The sequence below is a fragment of the Euphorbia lathyris genome, chromosome 2, assembly GCF_963576675.1.
Source record: "Euphorbia lathyris chromosome 2, ddEupLath1.1, whole genome shotgun sequence".
In the NCBI taxonomy this organism is placed as follows: Eukaryota; Viridiplantae; Streptophyta; class Magnoliopsida; order Malpighiales; family Euphorbiaceae; genus Euphorbia; species Euphorbia lathyris.
In genome coordinates, this window is record NC_088911.1 from 136,438,521 (window position 1) to 136,457,652 (window position 19,132).

Consider the following 19,132-nt stretch of genomic DNA (forward strand, 5'->3'; position numbering starts at 1 on the left):
TTATAACAAAAAAAAAAAGTCCAAATTTGTGTCTATCTTTTTGGAAAAAGTGTAAATGTACTCATAATATACGAAACAGTAAAATTTAAATTATTTAAATTAATATCAATTTTACCTCTACCTAATAGAAAATTTCAACAATCTATTTACCGGTTTAACCCATTATGTAATTGTGAAATTGGACCATTTAAACATCAATTGTATATAAAGTATTTAATATGTTACTAACAGAGTTACAAACAATCTATTAAAATACCAACAATGAAATATGTTGCATATAAATTAATCTTAAAAAAACTGTCTAAAACACTTACTATATATTAAGAGAGTTATAATGAACATGCTAAAATACATCAAACTATTTCAGTTTATTGATAAATTTACTTGATTTTTTTTAATATGATGGTTAAATAAAATTTTACTATAATATGAACTTCCATAAAATGATATAGGCGAATTTAAGGTCTGTTTGGTTCACATGTTTCTTTTTCGCTATTCGCTGTTACTGATAAATAACATATATTAGTTGATTTTCTGCTAAAAAGTAGCTATTTCGAATTTCAACAAATATTTTTTTTATCTCATGTTTAGAATTAAAAGACAAAAAGTAATTCCGAAAAATGGAAACTAAGCTTTATCCGTTTAAAATACTACAATTTAGGGGCATTTGTTTTGAGAGTTTCAACAAAAGGTAAGGAAAAGATGAGGTTTCATTCTCTTTGTTGGTGTTTGTTTTATTAATTCAATCATTCCCTTACATTTTTTTTAGTTTTGAGTTTACCCTAACGGGCCGTTTGGTATTCTATTGAGATAGGGATAAGGATAAAGGTTGGGATATGGACAAGGATAAATAGTTGGGATAAGGATAAAAATATAATTCGAGAATTATTATTCAATGTTTGGTACGTGGGATAGGGATAGAGATAAAATAATACATTTTACTATTTTAACCTTATTTAAACTACATAACATTAATTTGAGGGATAAGATGGACTTTTCCATCCTATTAAAACCGCAGGAGCTTATCCCACCTCCTTATACCACCCCCCTCCTGGGTATAGGATTTGAAGGATAAGAGACTTATCCTTCATCTGTCTCACTCTTCTATCTCACAAACAAACGCGGGATAACTTATCTCGTGTTTTTTTTATCCCTATCCCACCTCCTATATCTCTCCTAACAAACACCCCGTAAACTCATTTACTCCCATTTATCCCCTCTTACTAACTTGAACTTCTACCCCTTTTTATAAAATTTTACGTAACTCTATTTTTTACTTTTTAAATTTTTATTTTGGTCCATATATTTTTTTTATTGCTTGATTAGTTTCACTTTTGATCCTTGTACTTATATATTTTTAATTTTTTTCTCAAATTTTTTTGACTAAATTTTACTTTTTGATATATTTTTTAATTGATTTTAATTTATTATATTTTATTAATACAGACACATGTATGTATAGAAAATATTGTTAAAAACAACCAACCACAAAAGGAAATTAGAGGTATATCATTCCATTTGTGGAACTGAAACAAACAGATAAAAGAATATAAAGTCATTCCATTTCTTTCTCCTTATTTCTATTTCTTGATTCTATTCCGTTACCGTTAACCATACACAAATCAAACCAGTGGCGAATACAGAATTGTTCGGTTGGGGGGACCGATTTTACACGTGGTGTGCGATTTTTTTTTTTGCTAAATTGAACTTGTTCAAATTTTTTTAGTATATATACGTGTTATAATCGGAGTGGTCCAGAACCAATGTAAATTTTTTTCAAAATTAAGTTATATTATGTTTAAGATTCTTAACATGTAAAAAAAATTATGTCTAATAGAAAAGATCGGATTTAGGACGACCTAAGGGCGGCCCGGTTGCACTACGCGTCCCCGCTGAGCGAGGGTCCGGGGAGGGTTCCCACCACAAGGGTGTACTGGGGGCAAGCCTTCCCCTGCCAATTTATTTGGCAAGAGGCCGCTCCTAAGACTCAAACCCGTGACCTCTTGGTCACACGACAACAACGTTTACCGTTGCGCCAAGGCTCGCCCTCTCGGATTTAGGACGACCTAATAGAAAAAAAATAGAAATTTGGATTCAAGGAGGACCTAACAGGCAAAAAAAAATTTATTAGAATTTTGGATTTAGAAAGTGCCTGATATGCCAAAAAAATTCGAATTTTAGATTTAGAGAGGACCTAACAGGACCTGAGCCAATTTTGGGATGCTAATTTAGCACCCAATCATTATTTCTTGGAAACAGGAGTCGGAACCACCACAACCTCAATTTTCATAGAGACAAGAGGCCGAAACTACTCATGGTTATGGTGGTTCCGGCGGCTGGAGGGACCCAGGCCTCCCCGAACCCCTATCTCCGTCCTTGAATCAAACGGTTGTTTGGAAATTTTAATCCCAAATTGCCATTTCCACTCGTGTTAATTCATTCTTCAATGATTACTTGGGGTTTACCAAATTTTGGATGACTCGCCCCAACAAGTGATAGTACGAGTTATGCATTTCTCTTCAACCAATCAGAGAAATCTGTGTCCTTTTTGACATCACAGCCAGGTTACCCAATAATGGTCCCCCAGCAATAGTAGTTGGTGCTGATTGGATCGCAAAAAGAAAGCGCGCGGATGTTCCCTAGACAATAAGGTCAATTAATGGTTATCTGGTAAATTCCTGAAACATCGAGGGTATGTACGGTATAAAATATTATATACATAACGAAACATATATACGTTTTTTTTTGTTCAATATTTTTCTTTTGTTGTTTTTTTTTCTCTTTCTCTTATCGATGTGCGAGGAGACGACACACACTTGCAAGAAAAGAAATAGAAAGGAAAGAGAGGAATAGAGAGAGAAAAAAATCGAAGCTCGTTAATGGCGGTTAGGGTTTTCTACTGATCCCTGGACCTCTATCTTTTGCTTGTTTGTTCGTTATTCCTTCTTCACCAAACTTCTTGTTTCTTAAAACCCTAATTTAAACGTTCTTGTATTTGATTATTACTTCAATTTGCAACCCTTGGAAATTTGGGTTTCCAATTTTGGTTCTGAAGCAAGGAGCTGATATGGGCGCCCAAGAGAAATCTCAATCAAGCTCCAATTCGATGCAGGTTAGTCCGTCCCTTTGCATAGCTGTTTAGAGCTTTATTCTTTTTCCGCGGGGAAGTTTTTGTGCCCTAAAAATCGGACGTTGCACAAGCTACTGCTTTTGAAGAGCGTTTTTAGTTTCAAATTGGTGCTCCTTTTGGCTAGTTTTGCATTTCGCGTGCTGTTAATTCTACTGTTTGATTGTAGAGTTGAAGTGTGATTGTAACTCGACTGTGTTTGGTTCTTTTAGCGCCATTAGTTTGATTATTTATGTTAAATGGTCATTTCCCGCCTAAGATTTCTGGAAAGAACAGTATCTACTGTACTTAGTTTCTTAGCTCGTGTAGTGTAGGTGTTTGGTCCCGTGAAGAAGCTTCCCATGCTTGTTTTCAGAAGGCGTTGCTAATTTATCTGATTTACTAGAAGGGTTAATATGGGTTCATTTCTGTAGTGTTGGTAAAGTGATATTCTAAGGTTGTTTTCTATTTCTAGTAGCAATTTATGCAATAAGGTATTGGATTTAAGCTCATGTGCTGAAGGATTCAGAATTCAGTCTCTATTGCATGGTAATCTTTTATAGGCTTTTTTATGGTCTGGCTAGAGCTGATGCAAGAGTCTAACTGAATGACGTGTTAAAATTTTGGAACTCGTGTAAGGGGAGCGTTTGCACTTGTGGAAGTTAAGTTTGTTATGTCCATTTTGATGTTTGATTTATTTGTTATGGCATAAGAGTGACTTGCAGATGCGTGTTTCTAGCTGTCTCCGGTTATACCGTTGAATTCAGACTAAATTTGCATGCTGCCTTCTCAGACTTATTTTCTGTTATTAAGCTGGATACCTGGTGCAACATGTTTACCCCTTCATGATTGCTGCCATCAACCCGTGACCTATGTTACTTACATAGGCAAACTTAACTAATGTCATGCTTATATCTTATAGAATGCACACTTGTACATGACTATGCTATTTATAAGATGTATATATATATTCCATATCTTTATATTCTGCATTTTATATATTATTATTTATATAATAAAATAAGATCCCTTACCTTGCTGCTTAGACCTTACCCTCTCTATAAGTTAATGGGTTACTTCTTACACCCTTTTTTTTTAAGGAATCAGAGTACTGGGTTATAAGAATCTCAATTTCCAAAGTTTGTTTCTTTTTGTGGTTAGCATAGGCCAGACTCAGCTCCAACTGAATGCATATCTGTGTCTGACATGGCTACATCTATTTTTTTTTAATCATACTTAGTGATTAAGTTTCAGATATTTAATGCAATTTCATTAGGCAAAGTGGACAATTGAGAACATTTGGAAGTTCAAACCTAAATCGTAAATTGCAGAGCCTAGATACCCAAGGGATGGAAGTTGTTGCTTGAAAGTGCTAAAAGCAAACAGTATTTTTTTTAGGCGGATGGAGGGGATTATTGTGGAAATTGTGGTTGAAATTTAATGTCATAAAATAATTTTATTACTAAATATGTTGAAGTTGATTCAAAATATTTGCATGCTTGTTGTCTTTAAAAGGGCATATTGTTCCATGTTCTGTTAGATAGGTTTATGCTGTGCCAGTGTCAATATGTCTATTTAATTTCATGCTGTGTTCATAGTTGTGAAAGAGCTTTGCGCCCAAGCAACACAAGGCGCACCAAAACAAAATACATATAAATTTTTTAAATAACATTTCTAAACTGACACAAATTGTCAAATAACAACAATTTTAATCATAAAATGCATGAGATAAATTATAATTAACTACTCAGACAGAATTATTAAATTGAAACTGAAAACCAAAGTTCAACTTCAACTAAACCCTAAGTTATTCACTAACAGAATTGTCAGCTATTAATATGAAGTGGACCTTTAACTATTAGCTCGAGCTTTTAGTTCAATCGGTTCTATGACATGGTATCAGAGCTAGTGTACCCAAGTGGTCCTGGGTTCGATTCCTGGCAGCCCCATTTGTTGAGTTATTTGCAGGACATGGTAATATGGGCCTGTGTTGTCACGCTTCAAGCCCAAGTGTGCTTTCGCGTGTGGGGGTGTGTCAGCTATTAATATGAAGTGGACCTTTAACTATCAGCTCGAGCTTTTAGTTCAATCGGTTCTATGACATGGTATCAGAGCCAGTGTGACCAAGTGGTCCTGCGTTCGATTCCTGGCAGCCCCATTTGTTGAGTTATTTGCAGGACATGGTAATATGGGCCTGTGTTGTCACGCTTCAAGCCCAAGTGTGCTTTCGCGTGTGGGGGTGTGTCAGCTATTAATATGAAGTGGACCTTTAACTATTAGCTCGAGCTTTTAGTTCAATCGGTTCTATGACAAGAATAATAACTACTTTTCCTCAAGCAAGACTAGTAAACTCTGTAGTTAATTATAGTCCCTATTCATCATCAAAGTCACCATCATCACTATCATCATATTCTCCCTCAAGGTTATCAATCTCATCATCGTCATCATCATCATCATCATCATCTTTTTCTTTCTTTTTCTAATTTAATCTTAGCCCTTAATCTAAAGATTTCCTATGGCTGTGATTAGAAGCTGAAAAAACCCTCAAAACCCCTACAACAGTGCCTAGGCGCGAGGCAGACTAAGGCGTGTGCCTGGCTGACATCGCCTGCCTCGCGCCTGTAGAGGCGCTAACCTCTGTGCCTTGCGTCAGGCGCGCCTTCAACAACTATGGCTGTATTAACGTGTTGAATTGTGCTTGCTAAAAATTGCCTCCCTGGACTGTTAATAAGGTAAATCTGCAGATACTTGTATTTGGAAGTTCAAACCTAAAACTATGAGTTTGCAGTGCTGAGGTATCAAGAGATAGAAGTTGCTTGAAAGTGTTTTAAGGCGCACAGTAATACAGTATGTTTTTTGAGGTGCTGGATTGGAGGGATACTACTAGAAATTGTGGATTGGAGGGATACTACTGGATTGTATGCTTGTTTTATTTAAAAGGGGCTCTTGTTTCATATTCTTTTTGATGGTTTGGTGCTTTGCTGATGTCACATCTTTCTTTGCAATTTCATTCTGTATTGACGATTTGAATCGTTTCATTGTTTGAGTTATTTTGCCTCAATGGCTACTCTTGGAGGGAGCTGAGGAGTTGTTGCTTAGAAGCAATTTGTGCTTTAACATGTTTATTCGTCTTGGATTTTCTTGGGATTATTGTGAACTCATTTCTGTTTTATCCTTGAGAGTTACTCAAATCTTTTGTCTTTGTACTATATTGGTTCCTTGAAGGTCCATTTAACCAATATTAACAGGACGGTCAGTGTATGTTGTTCATGACTCTGGAACGGAGTGGATTGTGTCAAATTTATATACCCTGTGAAAAGATTTGGATTATCAGGCATTTTTCTTTTCAAATTCAAAATTCCTTTCACTTTGTGTGGCGATGCAATTTACGATTTCAATGTTTAAAAAAAAAACTTGTTTTTTTTTCAATGAAGATTAATGTAGTTTACTGTGAGGATCAACTGAGTTTAATCTACAAAAAATGAGTTCTTCTGTAGTTAAAATTAACTTGTGTAGTGTTGACATGATTGTGCCTCATTGTCATTGGTCTTATGTGAAATTATGAGATTTATGCTTGTTCTGTTATCTGAATTTGAGCTATTTTATGTTTCATGGTATTGGATAATCACGTTGGGAGCTATATTTTCTATTTGTTCCATTATCACTCAGTTGGGCTTGTTTTCTACTATTGCAGCGGGTGAAGGTTTATCGATTGAACAATGATGGTAAATGGGATGACCAAGGGACTGGGCATGTTACCGTTGACTATTTGGAGGTTTGTTCAATTTTTTCACTGGATATTTTATTTTCTTTGCAGGATTTTTGGTTAGTCTTAGTTAAAGTATTATAAAGTAAAATATGTTAATGAAAATAAGTTCTGCGTTTTGATTGAATGCATATTTTATCAAGCAGAGATCAGAAGAGCTGGGTTTGTTCGTAATTGATGAAGAAGACAATGAAACATTACTTCTGCATCGCATTATACCAGATGACATTTACAGAAAGCAAGAAGGTAACTTAGGGTTCCATAAATGGCTCGTTTGTGATCATATATTATATTTTTTTGCAGATTATTAGCTTAGAAAGGAAAAAGTTTCTCAAGTTCTGGTGATATATTTGTTTAATTCTTTCAGATACTATAATCTCATGGAAAGATCCAGAATATTCTACAGATTTAGCATTAAGTTTCCAAGAGACAACAGGGTGCTCTTACATATGGTATTTTCCATTTGTATGCCTTCATATCTCCTTTGATTATTCTCTGATTTCTTCTGAACATGCGTTTTTTTTTGAAGGGATCATATCTGTAATGTGCAAAGGAGTCTGCAATTTAGTACTCTTAACAGTAAGTTGCAAGATATCTTCATTGAAGAACTGTATTTTTCTTGCATTTCTATATAATTGTTTCTTGAATTTAGGATGGGGATTTACTTAAAGCTGTGTGCTACTATGAATTACACAGATGAACATTTAATCGCCTGGATTAAGTTGATTAAGTCCAAAACGCTAGCTATTTTTGCTTCCATTTGATATTTGAATGCCAAATGTATTGTTAATAGGACGTTTATCATTGAAGCAGACCCATTACTTACTCCGATGTTAAGCCTTTTTGGATTGTTACTTGCATTCCCTTTTTATACTTTTTAATCCTATAATTTAACATAGTTTATTAATCATAGTGGGAAATTCAATTTTATATGATTTTAATTGTTACCTTTAAAGAACTGAGATTGATTTTACCGATATCTTCCATATTCAATTCTATTAGGACCTAAGCATATGAATGCTCAACATACAACCTACTCGTGCATTTCAACAATGGAAGGAGTTTGTTTTGCCTAATTGACTGTTTGAGTACTTTTTTCATCCCATTATTCCTCGAGTGTAAATTTATGCAAGTTCTTGGAAGCCTTTAGTGAATGCTTCTATTGTTTGTTAACATACAAGGGGGAAGTGCTGTACAGATAGGGGAATGCTTGTATTATAGCCTTTTAAAAACTGCTGTTTTGTGTAAAACATGTTACGTTGACAAAGATAACAAATCCTATAGGTATCTCTTGACTTTAATGTTGTGTTAAGAAATTCACATAACAAAAGCTTACGTTGTGATTGTTTACTTCGATTTTGTCCATTCAATTTTTTTTAATGGTCATATGCTTGTTTAGACTAGATCTGGAGTGATATAAGTTTATGTGCATTTGCTTTTTCAAGGTGTGCATATGGGTGTTTGACACTGCGTTTTTTGCAGATGAGACATTTCACAGCATGAATAGTGAGTTGAGGGAGTTACCTGCAGTGGAACTCTCGACCCTTCCTTTGATACTTAAGGTTTGATATGCTTCTCTTTTTATATCCATGTTTTTCTATTATTCCTAATTTAATTTCTAAGGTGAATGGTATATCAGATATATTAACTGAGAAGAAGCGCCTCCCTTCCTGTCTCTCCCCTACTTTATCATGGCAGTGTGAAGGGTTTCAAACTTTGGCTGCTTTTTCCTTTGTTCTTTTGCTTCCCAAACCGTGGATTGAATTGTGGATGGGATAATGTATGTTCAAGAATGATTAAGGAAAAAACATTATTCTAGTTGAATGAGTGTGCAAGGCCAATTTATATGGGACTCTAATGTTTGAGATTAGCACATGTAAGAAAAGCTGTTTACAGGATACTTGAAGAAGATAATCATGCTTCTTTATAGTACACATGAGGTTCAGCCTAAGTAGAACTGGTTGTTAGTTAAGGTGTTCCACTCTGGTCTGAGATTTGACTTATAAAAAAATATTAAGTTTATCTATTACGTTTTCAGACCACCTTTTTGCTCGAAGTTAGAAGTACGTGAGCTATTAATTGTGAAAACTCGTGTCAACTTCCATAGGTTGACATTGTGCTTTAGCTAAAATGAAAATCTCAGTGAAATGATCTTGTCTTGCATACATGATTCACAGGTCTGAGGAACAAGAATGCATCATCTCCTTTCTTTAATTATTTTATTTTGAGCGTGCATGCTTGTGCATTAGCAATTTTCTCACTTATCTGTACTTAATGATTGATTTTATTGATGCTGCTTCAGATCTGTTCCCAACTTCCCTTTTGTAACTGTATAATCTGTTTATTATTTCCTTTCCCTTCAGGGAGCTATATATGCACATTCTTGTTTCTGGTATGTAGGTGTCTATGTGGACCCATTTCATTATTATCGATGATAGTTCAGCTAACTAAATCGATTTATCTTGCAGACTGTTTCTGAGAGTGGCATTGCTGATCAGATGAGATTGACAGAGCTTATATTGAGTGATGTAAGCTTCATGCAGATTCCATCTTTCTGTGTTTTATTGATTGGGTGGTGTTGTCTCCTTTTTCTGGACTTGATTTCATGACCTGTTAATCAATTTGATGTTGGTCTGTTCAAGGATTTTGGTTATGGTTCTGATTTTTTTTTTACAAATCTATCTTTTTAGTGTATAATTATACTTCTAAGCCCATTTTAACAACTTTTTGGTAACTACATCATGGTCCTGTTTTCAACTTTTCTAGTTTCTACAACCTCATCAGTGAATATAGTCCGGAGCAAATTCTATAAATTTCTGATCTATGGCATAACCAACTTAGAAATGTGCGAGTTGCAACCTCATGATATCTCCAATCTGGTTTTTGTTGGCAGTTAAAAAGAAATCCAGACTTGAAATTTTAATTTTGTAATCTTGCCTTCTTTCTAAGTTTAAAAGATGGTTAAATTCGAATGAAATTTGTCCTATTTGAACAAAAAGAGGGTGCTTTAATGTTGCGGCAATGATGTCAAATTATTTTCACTACCGAATTGAGTCTTTGTGTATGAACCATATGATGAAATAACTACATTGAGTACTAATACGAAGTGTTCTCTTTTCCAGAAGATTGTTGATAAGATGTATAATTGCTGATAGTTGATTTGATGGCTTCAAATGATGTGTGGATATGCTTTTTGAACTGGTATCCTGGTTAGATGTATGATTGTTTTGGTCAGTCAAGTTTTGCTCTGATAATTTAATCTAGGTAATTATGGTACAGAACCTATATTTTTGTGAATGACAAGTCTTTGCTTTTATTGCAATATGTTATTTCTTATTTGCTTAGTTGTTACACTCTGAGTTTGTAATCATATGAACTGAATATTTATTTCTTTTTTCTTCTTGAAGTTTGTCGATTCGCAAATAATTGAGGACTTAATGAATAAAATTTCTTCTCCTGATGCAGCAAGATTTCTTCCGCAAGCTGATGGACCTCTTTAGAATCTGTGAAGATTTGGAAAATATTGATGGTCTCCAGATGATATTCAAAATAGTCAGGGGGATCAGTCAGTATCCATTCTAATCCCATACCCTGGATCTTTTGAATATGTTATATATATGCACACACACACACACACACACACATATATATAGACATATATATTGTGCCCTGGATCAGTTTTTTTTTAATTTTTCTTTTGTTTCCTGCAGTATTGCTCAACAGTCCTCAAATCTTTGACAGAATATTTGGGGATGAATTTATCATGGATATTATTGGTTCCCTCGAGTGTAAGTGCTCTTCTAGTTATTGGTATAACATTAGAAATACCTTCAAACGTATTTGAAAGAAAAATTGGATATCACCTCCCTTTTTGACATGCTAGGATTGATTGAATGCACTAAAGCTGATATTATTATAGCGAGTCCAAATAATTAGTCAAATTCTGTGCCAATGATTTGTTCTATCAACTTCATATTGTCTTGTTGTTTTGTGGAAGCTGTTGCTTTTTCTTTTTTTGGTTAATGGTCCATGGCTGTTTTCTTGCCATTCGTTCATAGATAAAGGTACTGGGTTTCCTTTTGCCTTATTAGCTGCACGGAATTTTTTAGGTGAAATCCTTGAAATAGTCATGGATCATTATGAATATGTTGTGTATTATACCAGGTATTAAATTTGTCATCTTGGCCCTTTATGTGTACTTTGCAATTGAGATTCGTGGTCAGGTGATAATGTTTTTTTTTTTTTTGGTGTATGTGGTTAAACTGATGCATAAAAATCCTGTTATATGCTTTTGTGGATGTTTCTATTTCTTTGAGCTAGCGACTCTACTGTTTTGAATTGTGTTCTAGTGCTTGTGGTTAAATTATTAATAATGCCTTTTTAATGTGGAAGATGTTATCTATTATCATTTTAGTCTACCATTGATTTTTAAATAGTAAAGTTACTGTTTCTTCTGTTGTGTAACTTTGCAAACAGTTTGTTATCCAGTTTGCAGAATCAAGTGTGAGTCTATATTTGCTAGTTTACAATCTAGTTACATATTATAAATTCTGTAATATCCTGTTGGCATTTCTTTTCAGATGACCCAGATGTTCATCGCAATCAACACCATCGTAATTTTCTTAAAGAGCATGTTGTTTACAAGGAGGTAATATGCTATTAGCTGGTTCCTTTTCTTCTTTAGGCTGGATAATGGGTATTGCAGCTAGTAAGAGAAGATTTATTGAAATAACTTACTTCTTCCTTATATGTATTTACTCTTGATTGTTTCAGGCCATACCAATCAAAGATCCAATTGTCTTGTCAAAAATACACCAGACATATAGAGTAGGCTTTTTGAAGGTGTGTGTTAGGTTTCTGCATTCTAGTGTAGTGCTTCCAATTTTAGCAGGAGATTTCTTACCTTTTCCATTTCTGTTTCAGGATGTAGTTTTGGCTAGAGTATTGGATGAGGGTACAGTTGCGAATCTCAATTCCATAATTCATGCAAATAACTCTGTTGTAAGATTTTGACCCTGGTCATTTACGTATCTTTTAGTTTCTTATTTGATATCCACTTGGTTTACATTTTTCTGTCTATTTTGTTTGTAATTCCAGCTTCATTTTTCTCTCCAGGTTGTTTCTTTGTTGAAGGATGACATCACCTTTATTCAGGAACTATTTGCGAGGTTGAGATCTCCTGCTACATCTGCCGAATCAAAGAAAAATTTGGTAATTCGGGATCTAAACAAGTTCTTTATGTTAATCAGCATTGCTAGTCATGATATATCTTGTCCATGTACTAACTCAAATCCTCTATCTGAACCAATACATCCTTATAGAAAATATTTTCTTGGACTAATTCGAAGTTGCGTTTTTGTTCTATAATGAACAGTATTGGTCTGCTCAAGGACATCTATAGCTTTATGTGGTGTGTCTGAATGGTTCAGACATCTTGATCAGTTCATTATCGGGAATACTAGGAAACAGTTATTGCCCAAGTTTGTGGAATTATTTCATTTCCTACCTTCCCTTTTATTATTTAGTTCAGTAGTAGCCTTTGCCTTTAAAAGTTAGGATGTTCTGAACTCTGTCTGGATGTATTCGAGATCAACGTAGCTTTGTTATTGAGTATGTACATGAAGGACTCAATGTCCTTCCTCAAGACATTTTTCCAGTGGAAATAAAGTTCTCCTGTGGTTGGAGGCATACATTTGTTTCTGGTTTTAGATTGTTGGAGTTAGATGTTTGATTTTAAAGTTGAGGGTATATAACACCGAACACAGCATTGTAAAACAATACGTAGCATACTTCCTTAACTAGTATGAAACGTTTTTCACAAAAAAGAAAGAAAAACTAGTATGAAACTATGATAGTGGATAGGACGGAGTGGAGGAAGAGAATTTATGTCGCTGACACGACTTGATTTCACGGTTTTATATGATGGTTCATGTTAGTCGACCCCGAATCATTTTGGGACTAAGGCTTTGTTGTTGTTGTTGTTGTATGAAACTATGATCCCCTCATGCCAGTGTGTAATCTATGGAAACAGTGTCTAAGTCTGTTCTGATATGATTAGAATGATATGGATTCATGATATATTCTCTGCTTCCTTTTCATCAAATAGGTATATTTCCTGTACGAGTTTTGTAGTTTAAGTAAGAGCCTGCAAATGGTCCAGCAACTTCGCCTGTTTAGGTATTTGTCTCTTTTCAAGAATACTTCAGCTCAAATAGTGGACTTTCTTAGTTAATTTTTTTTTGTTCCAGTGAAGTAGTATGCTTTTGAAGTCAAGATCTTTGCTTCTTGTAGGGATCTCATGAATGAAGGTATATTTGACATCATAACAGAAACTTTACAGAGTGAGGACAATAAACTTGTATTAACTGGGTATGTTGACCTCTTTTGCTTTCCGTGTTCAGGATATATTATTGTAATTTTGATTCTCTGATTTGCAGGAGAACCTCTTTATTTTTTTCCACTGTTGTTGCTCAACTCTTAACTGCAAATCATTCTTATGGATGCAGGACAGATATCCTTATTCTCTTCTTGAATCAAGATCCAAACCTTCTTCGTTCTTATGTTGTTAGGTCGGAAGGACTTCAACTTTTTGGTTTGTTGGTAGGTACTTTATCAATTAATGAACATGCGTAGTATGTAAAATTGAATTCATCTTAAATCATATGCACAGCCAGGTGTGTATGGGTGCTCCCCATTACTCTAAAGTAATTGTATCAACAACTACAGATACTATGTGTGCATTATTTAGTGCCTTTTTTGTTGACATGGTTCATTATTTGAATTTTCAAAAGCTATTCAGTTGTCTAAAGTTGATTTATTATAAGTAAACTACATGTTATTTTTGTTTCAGTTGTATAAGTTGATATGTTACAAGCAATCTTAATTGTCAACAAGTCATATTCTAAAACAGCGGATTTGCAAGTAACCTAGGAATATTTTGTTTACTGTAACAGAATAACACTGGTCTTGTTCTTCAGTTTGTATGTTATCAGAGACATGTGATATGCTGTGAGGGTCTATTCTTGAAGGACAAATTCGTCTTGTCCTCTTGACTTTGCTGCTTATTTTATTTTTCGCCTTGTTGAAGCTTTATGTATTCAATCACAATCATGATGTATTGTTCCTTGAGTAGTGCAAATAGAGTATAATTTACAAGGATTCTGGTCAATGCTTGCGGCTCTCTCTATAAGGACACTTCTTGCACCCTGTTATATATTGCCATTAGGCATTGCTCTGTAGCCCTGTACGAATGTAGTTCTGCTCTTGGGCTTGTCGGTTTAGATATTTAATGTGAGTGCGCACTCATAGTTTCTTGCTCTTTGTTTCTTGCTCTTTGTTTTGGATAGGCTAATGCTGCTTGGTGCAGTGTTATTTGTAGTATGTTTATATCATGAATGTAATGCATTTCAATTGTAGCTCCTTTATGTTTTTAATGGCATTAGCCATGCTTTAGGAACACATTTATGTTCCAATGTAATAAAAGTTGTATGCATGCAGGTTAAAGGAATGATTACAGATTTTGGTGAGGACATGCACTGCCAGTTTCTTGAAATTCTTCGTAGTCTGCTGGATTCCTATACGTTGTCAGGAGCACATGCTCAGGTGCCGATTTTGGTAATTCATTCCAATTTGAAGCTATAATTTATGATCAATTAGAAATGCTGAACTAAGATTGAAGTTTCTATACAACTTTAATGACATCGATCTGGTTTCTTTTTCGTTGGCTCTTTTTATTCCTGCTGAAATGCATCAAAATATCAGACATTCTTTTCTAGCAATTTGACTGAGTTTCAACTCTATACCTATAGGAACGTGCTTCATTTTATTATTAGTTTATTTGAAGTTTGTATTGGTCGTTTTTCTGTACTAGTATTGGGATTTCTGAGACTGCATTGTCCTCCAGAAACTGTGATATCCTGAAATTGGATGATGGCTGTACTGTGAACATGAATTTGTTGGCAGTATGTGTACTTGAGAAAAGCATGCTCTGATGCATGTTAAGTTTGTTTCTTAGTCTTCATTTCAATTCTATTTTTTGTGGTTATGTGATAAAATTGAATCATTACCCATAATGATGGGGAGATTGGATGGTTCACAACTGGCAGTATTTTTAATTGTGTCGTTGACGTTCTTTGATTTTTATATATGCTGTGGTTAGTTTTGGTATATTCTTAAGCTTTACTTGTTGGGTTATATCACAGCCAAGTTCTTTATTTGGAATTGAATTTACTGATATCCCTACTTCTACAGACTGTTTTTGGTGATAATTTTGTGGATGCAGTTCTATTTTCCGAATGCATTTGGGTTTCATTAAGCTTTCATTATAATTTATTGCAAGACAAAATTCCTTGCTTACATGCATCAGTTTGATTAGAATCTTACTGAGTTTATTTTTGTCAGATATTAATATGAATTGGGCCTTCAACTATCAGTTTAAGCTTTTAGTTCAATTGGTTCCATGACATGGTATCAGAGCCTCTTAGACCAAGTGATCAAGGGTTCGATTCCTCGCAACCCCATTTGTTGATTAAATTTCAACACATGGTAAGATGGGCCTGTGTTGTTCACGCTTCATGCCCAGTTGGCATTCGCGTGCGGGGTGTGTCACATATTAATATGAATTGGGCCTTTAACTATCAGATTAAGCTTTTAGTCCAATTGGTTCCATGACAATTTTGTCAACAGCTAAATGTTCTGTATCTTCTTTGCAGAGGGATAATATTGTTGAAATATTCTATGAGAAGCATTTGGGCCATTTAATTGATGTTATCACAGCATCATGTCCAGTTGAAGGCATTGTTAGTAAATCTTCTGGATCTGATGTCAGAATTGAAAATCAGAACGGTGTGAAGCCAGAGATACTCTCAAACATATGCGAATTGCTATGCTTCTGTGTTTTGCACCACCCTTACAGAATAAAGTAAACTTGGATGATTGTACCAGTCTTATATGATCCGTTTCTTCTTTTTCCTTACCTGACATATTATGTCTATTTTCTATGTGCAGGTGCAACTTTCTTCTTAATAATGTAATAGATAAAGTTTTGACACTAACTCGAAGAAGGGAAAAGTACCTTGTGGTTGCTGCTGTTCGGTTTGTTCGGACAATTCTTTCTCGCCATGTAGGTCATTTGATGAAACCCATTTTCTGACGATCATTAATGTTGCTTCATCAAGAATTCTCGACTTCTCATGCGTTTGCATCTTATTTTTCAAAGTTAGACTTGTGCTTAGTTTTCTTGGTATCACCTCACTCCTATAATTTGTAACATTTACCTAATGGGTTATGAATTTATGATATAAATTGCTTATCAGCACTCTGCACCATTGAATGTGAAAGATTTGAAAACAAGAATTCTCGAGATCTATTATGGATATGCAGCATGTATTAATGAGTTGCATTTATCTGTTAATCACAGGACGAGCATCTGTTAAGTCATTTTGTCAAGCACAACATCCTCAAACCAATTGTAGATGCCTTCGTTGATAATGGAAACCGTTACAATCTCCTACATTCGGCCGTTCTAGAGCTTTTTGAGTATATCCGCAAGGTGCACTTTTTTGTGAATGCCCTCTTATCTTCTTCCATTTTGAATTCCTTTCGAGGTATTAACATTTGGAAACTTGATTCCTGCAGGAGAACATGAAATCATTGATCAAATATATCGTCGATTCATTCTGGAACGAGTTAATCAAGTTCGAGCATTTGGGTTCTATTCAATCTTTTAGGGTTAAATATGAGCAGGTATTCTTCGTGTAAGCGCTTCTCTGCAGTTGTTTTCCCTAATACTGACAAGTGTAATTTCAGTGCCTAGAAAATTGTGTAACAAAAAACGGTGGTAGTACACTGGATCCGAGAAAGCGAGTCGATGAACGTGCTTTGGAGAAAGAAGAGGAGGAATACTTCAATGAGGACAGGTATGGTCTGCTCTTATCAACATTTACTTGAAAAGAGTCGAGAGTTTTTCCTGCATAGTCTCTAAATTTGATGCATAATCAGTGATGAAGATACTGCATCTGCATCACATGCGAAGAAAGTTCAGTCTGAACCTGTGGTGGCCAATGGAGTTGCTCCTAGCTGTCCCCCATTAAGGTAACGTGGCTATGCCCTTCAAGATCGGGGAAATTGATCTTTGACCTTTGACGATGATATGCTGAAATATTTTTTTGCTGGAATATAGTTCAAGACCGGGTGGATTGGTTGACTATGATGATGATGAGGATGACGAAGACTACAAACCACCACCTAAGAAGTCGGAAACCGTGGAGGAAGATGAAGGAACTCTGGAGTCCCTTAAGTTGAAGCGTAAATTGTCTTCCAGAGATAAGGAGACGGAGGTGGCAAAGAAGCAACGATTAGGCAAACATTCAAAAGCCAGAGAAAGTGTATTTGCGGCTCTATGTTCAACACTTAGCCATGCAGTTCTACCCAGTAAAAAAACAGCAAGCTCGGTGCACCCTACTCCTCGTACATCTGAGGGCAACAAGGGCGGCTTTGGTGAAGACACTCCTACAGCTGAAGGCAACAAGGGCGGCTTTGGTGAAGACACTCCTTCTACAGCTGAAGGCAACAAGGGCGCCGATCAAGACAATCACCCAGAGAAGGAACCCGCTGCGTCTAGAAGCCATCATGACAGTAACAGCAACTCAGTAGAGGAAAATCATAATAGGGATAAGGAACCCACTGCTTTGAGAAGTTGTTCTGATTGCTTGCACGGAACATCAGAAAACGGACAAATAAATGGAGAGGATGGTCCATTAATACCTCCGAAATCCTCACCAGAAATGGCTGTAAATGGATCTTAATCAATCTTTCAAGAAAAGACATGTTTTGTTGGCTGTTATATTCGACTCTGTGGATGTCTCAAGTCCGGTCCTGGGCTGCTGAAGGGAATACACAGGAAAAAATTGGGTGAAACGTAGCTCGACGATAGGGGAGGATAACTGTATAGCGCCGCCCAGGATAACGATGAGATACTCATAATATGGGGTCAGTTAACCCCTTTGGCTAGCCTTTAAGATATCGTGCCCGAGTTAATTGTTGCCTTGTAAAACAAGCATCAACATTAATTCTCTCTTTTTCATATCTTAATCTCCATTTTTCTTTAGTTTTTAATTAGCAGCGTGAATTATGCGAGGAAAGGGCATCAATATATGCTGTCCATATGGCCCCCTTTTGCTGTTTTCAGTTTTGTGGTGGTGGGTGTGTTTGTAATAGAGTTTATTAGAAGCCAAAATTTCACAATTGAAGTAGAATATCATTTACGGACCAATGTATATTAGAATTCAAACTTATGTTACCTGACTCAACAGGTAAAATATTGCATGATCGATGAGGCGGTTTCGACATTTTTTCGGAACTGCATACTGTCTGTAAAATACACTCATGTTCGTTCGTTTTTTTATTTTATTTATCGTTATCATAGTAAACAACTGTTGAATTAAACAGGTTGGTCTTTGAATCAGTATACTTGTGCATTAAGTGTACTCATGTATTTGTAACTTTTGGTTGTTTATGGTTCAATAATTTGGCTTAAAACTTCAATTGTATTTGTGAACTTTCAAAAGTTACAAATTATACTCTGTTCTTGTCTAATAACCCTAGGTGCCGTTTGGTTCGCGGAATAGAATGGAATGGAATAGAATAGTTATTCCAAAGGAATAGAATAGCAAAGAATGAAATAGAAATTCTTAGGAATTACTATTCCTATGTTTGGTTTGGTTGGTGGAATAAGGTGGAATGGAATAGATAATTTTTTTATTAAAAAGACAATATTATCCTCAAATGTAATTTCTTATTTCTTTTAAAATTTTAATTTTTTACTATAAATTGTTCAAATATTTAATAGATATTATTTTAAAAAATATATAAAAAATAGAAAAATGGGAAACACGAAAGACGAAAAAACACGAAAAATACATTAAAAACGAAAAAACAATAAGAACATGAAAACGGAAAAATTGTAAAAACACGAAAAAAGAGGTAAAAAACAAAATGTAAAAGCGCAAAAAAAAAACATTAAAAACACAAAAACAAAAGAAAAAATGAGATAAAAGTGGAAAAGGGTGAAAACGCGAAAACATATAAACGTGTTAACACAAAAAAAAAACACACACGCAAAATATGAAAAAACACAAAAAATGTGCAAACCGTAAAAAACACAAAAACATGAAAAAAGTGGAAAACACGAAAATGTTAAAAAAAAATGAAAAACGTGAAAAAATCGAAAAACACGAAAACATGAAAAAGTGTTAAAAACA

General features: G+C 35.0%; 1 protein-coding gene across 3 annotated transcripts; it reads left to right on the forward strand.

Moving 5' to 3' along the window:
- The first annotated feature begins 2,766 nt into the window (after window positions 1–2,766).
- Window positions 2,767–18,231, forward strand: LOC136220046 (uncharacterized). Of its 3 annotated transcripts, none has more exons than XM_066007712.1 (24): window positions 2,770–3,112; window positions 6,801–6,881; window positions 7,019–7,118; window positions 7,240–7,324; window positions 7,402–7,451; window positions 8,355–8,434; window positions 9,341–9,400; window positions 10,338–10,437; window positions 10,583–10,660; window positions 11,453–11,520; window positions 11,646–11,714; window positions 11,796–11,873; window positions 11,988–12,083; window positions 12,979–13,049; window positions 13,164–13,241; window positions 13,379–13,472; window positions 14,370–14,486; window positions 15,584–15,792; window positions 15,879–15,993; window positions 16,291–16,422; window positions 16,509–16,616; window positions 16,680–16,789; window positions 16,872–16,964; window positions 17,053–18,231. In XM_066007712.1, the coding sequence occupies exons 1-24, from the start codon at window positions 3,068–3,070 to the stop codon at window positions 17,675–17,677; spliced, it is 2,742 nt and encodes a 913-aa protein (XP_065863784.1). In that variant the 5' UTR covers window positions 2,770–3,067; the 3' UTR covers window positions 17,678–18,231. The 3 variants fall into 3 exon arrangements, with proteins under 3 accessions (XP_065863786.1, XP_065863784.1, XP_065863785.1); XM_066007713.1 differs by having other exon boundaries at window positions 14,370–14,474; XM_066007714.1 differs by lacking the exons at window positions 15,584–15,792; window positions 15,879–15,993; window positions 16,291–16,422; ... (2 more) ...; window positions 16,872–16,964; window positions 17,053–18,231 and having other exon boundaries at window positions 2,767–3,112; window positions 13,384–13,472.
- The last annotated feature ends 901 nt before the right edge of the window (window positions 18,232–19,132 follow it).

Coding starts and splice junctions, on each gene's coding strand:
- LOC136220046 (XM_066007712.1), top strand. CDS start 3,068: ATGGGCGCCCAAGAGAAATCTCAATCAAGCTCCAATTCGATGCAG. Junction 8,435..9,340: donor CCCTTCCTTTGATACTTAAG/GTTTGATATGCT, acceptor TTTATCTTGCAG/ACTGTTTCTGAGAGTGGCAT. Junction 11,715..11,795: donor ATAGAGTAGGCTTTTTGAAG/GTGTGTGTTAGG, acceptor TTTCTGTTTCAG/GATGTAGTTTTGGCTAGAGT.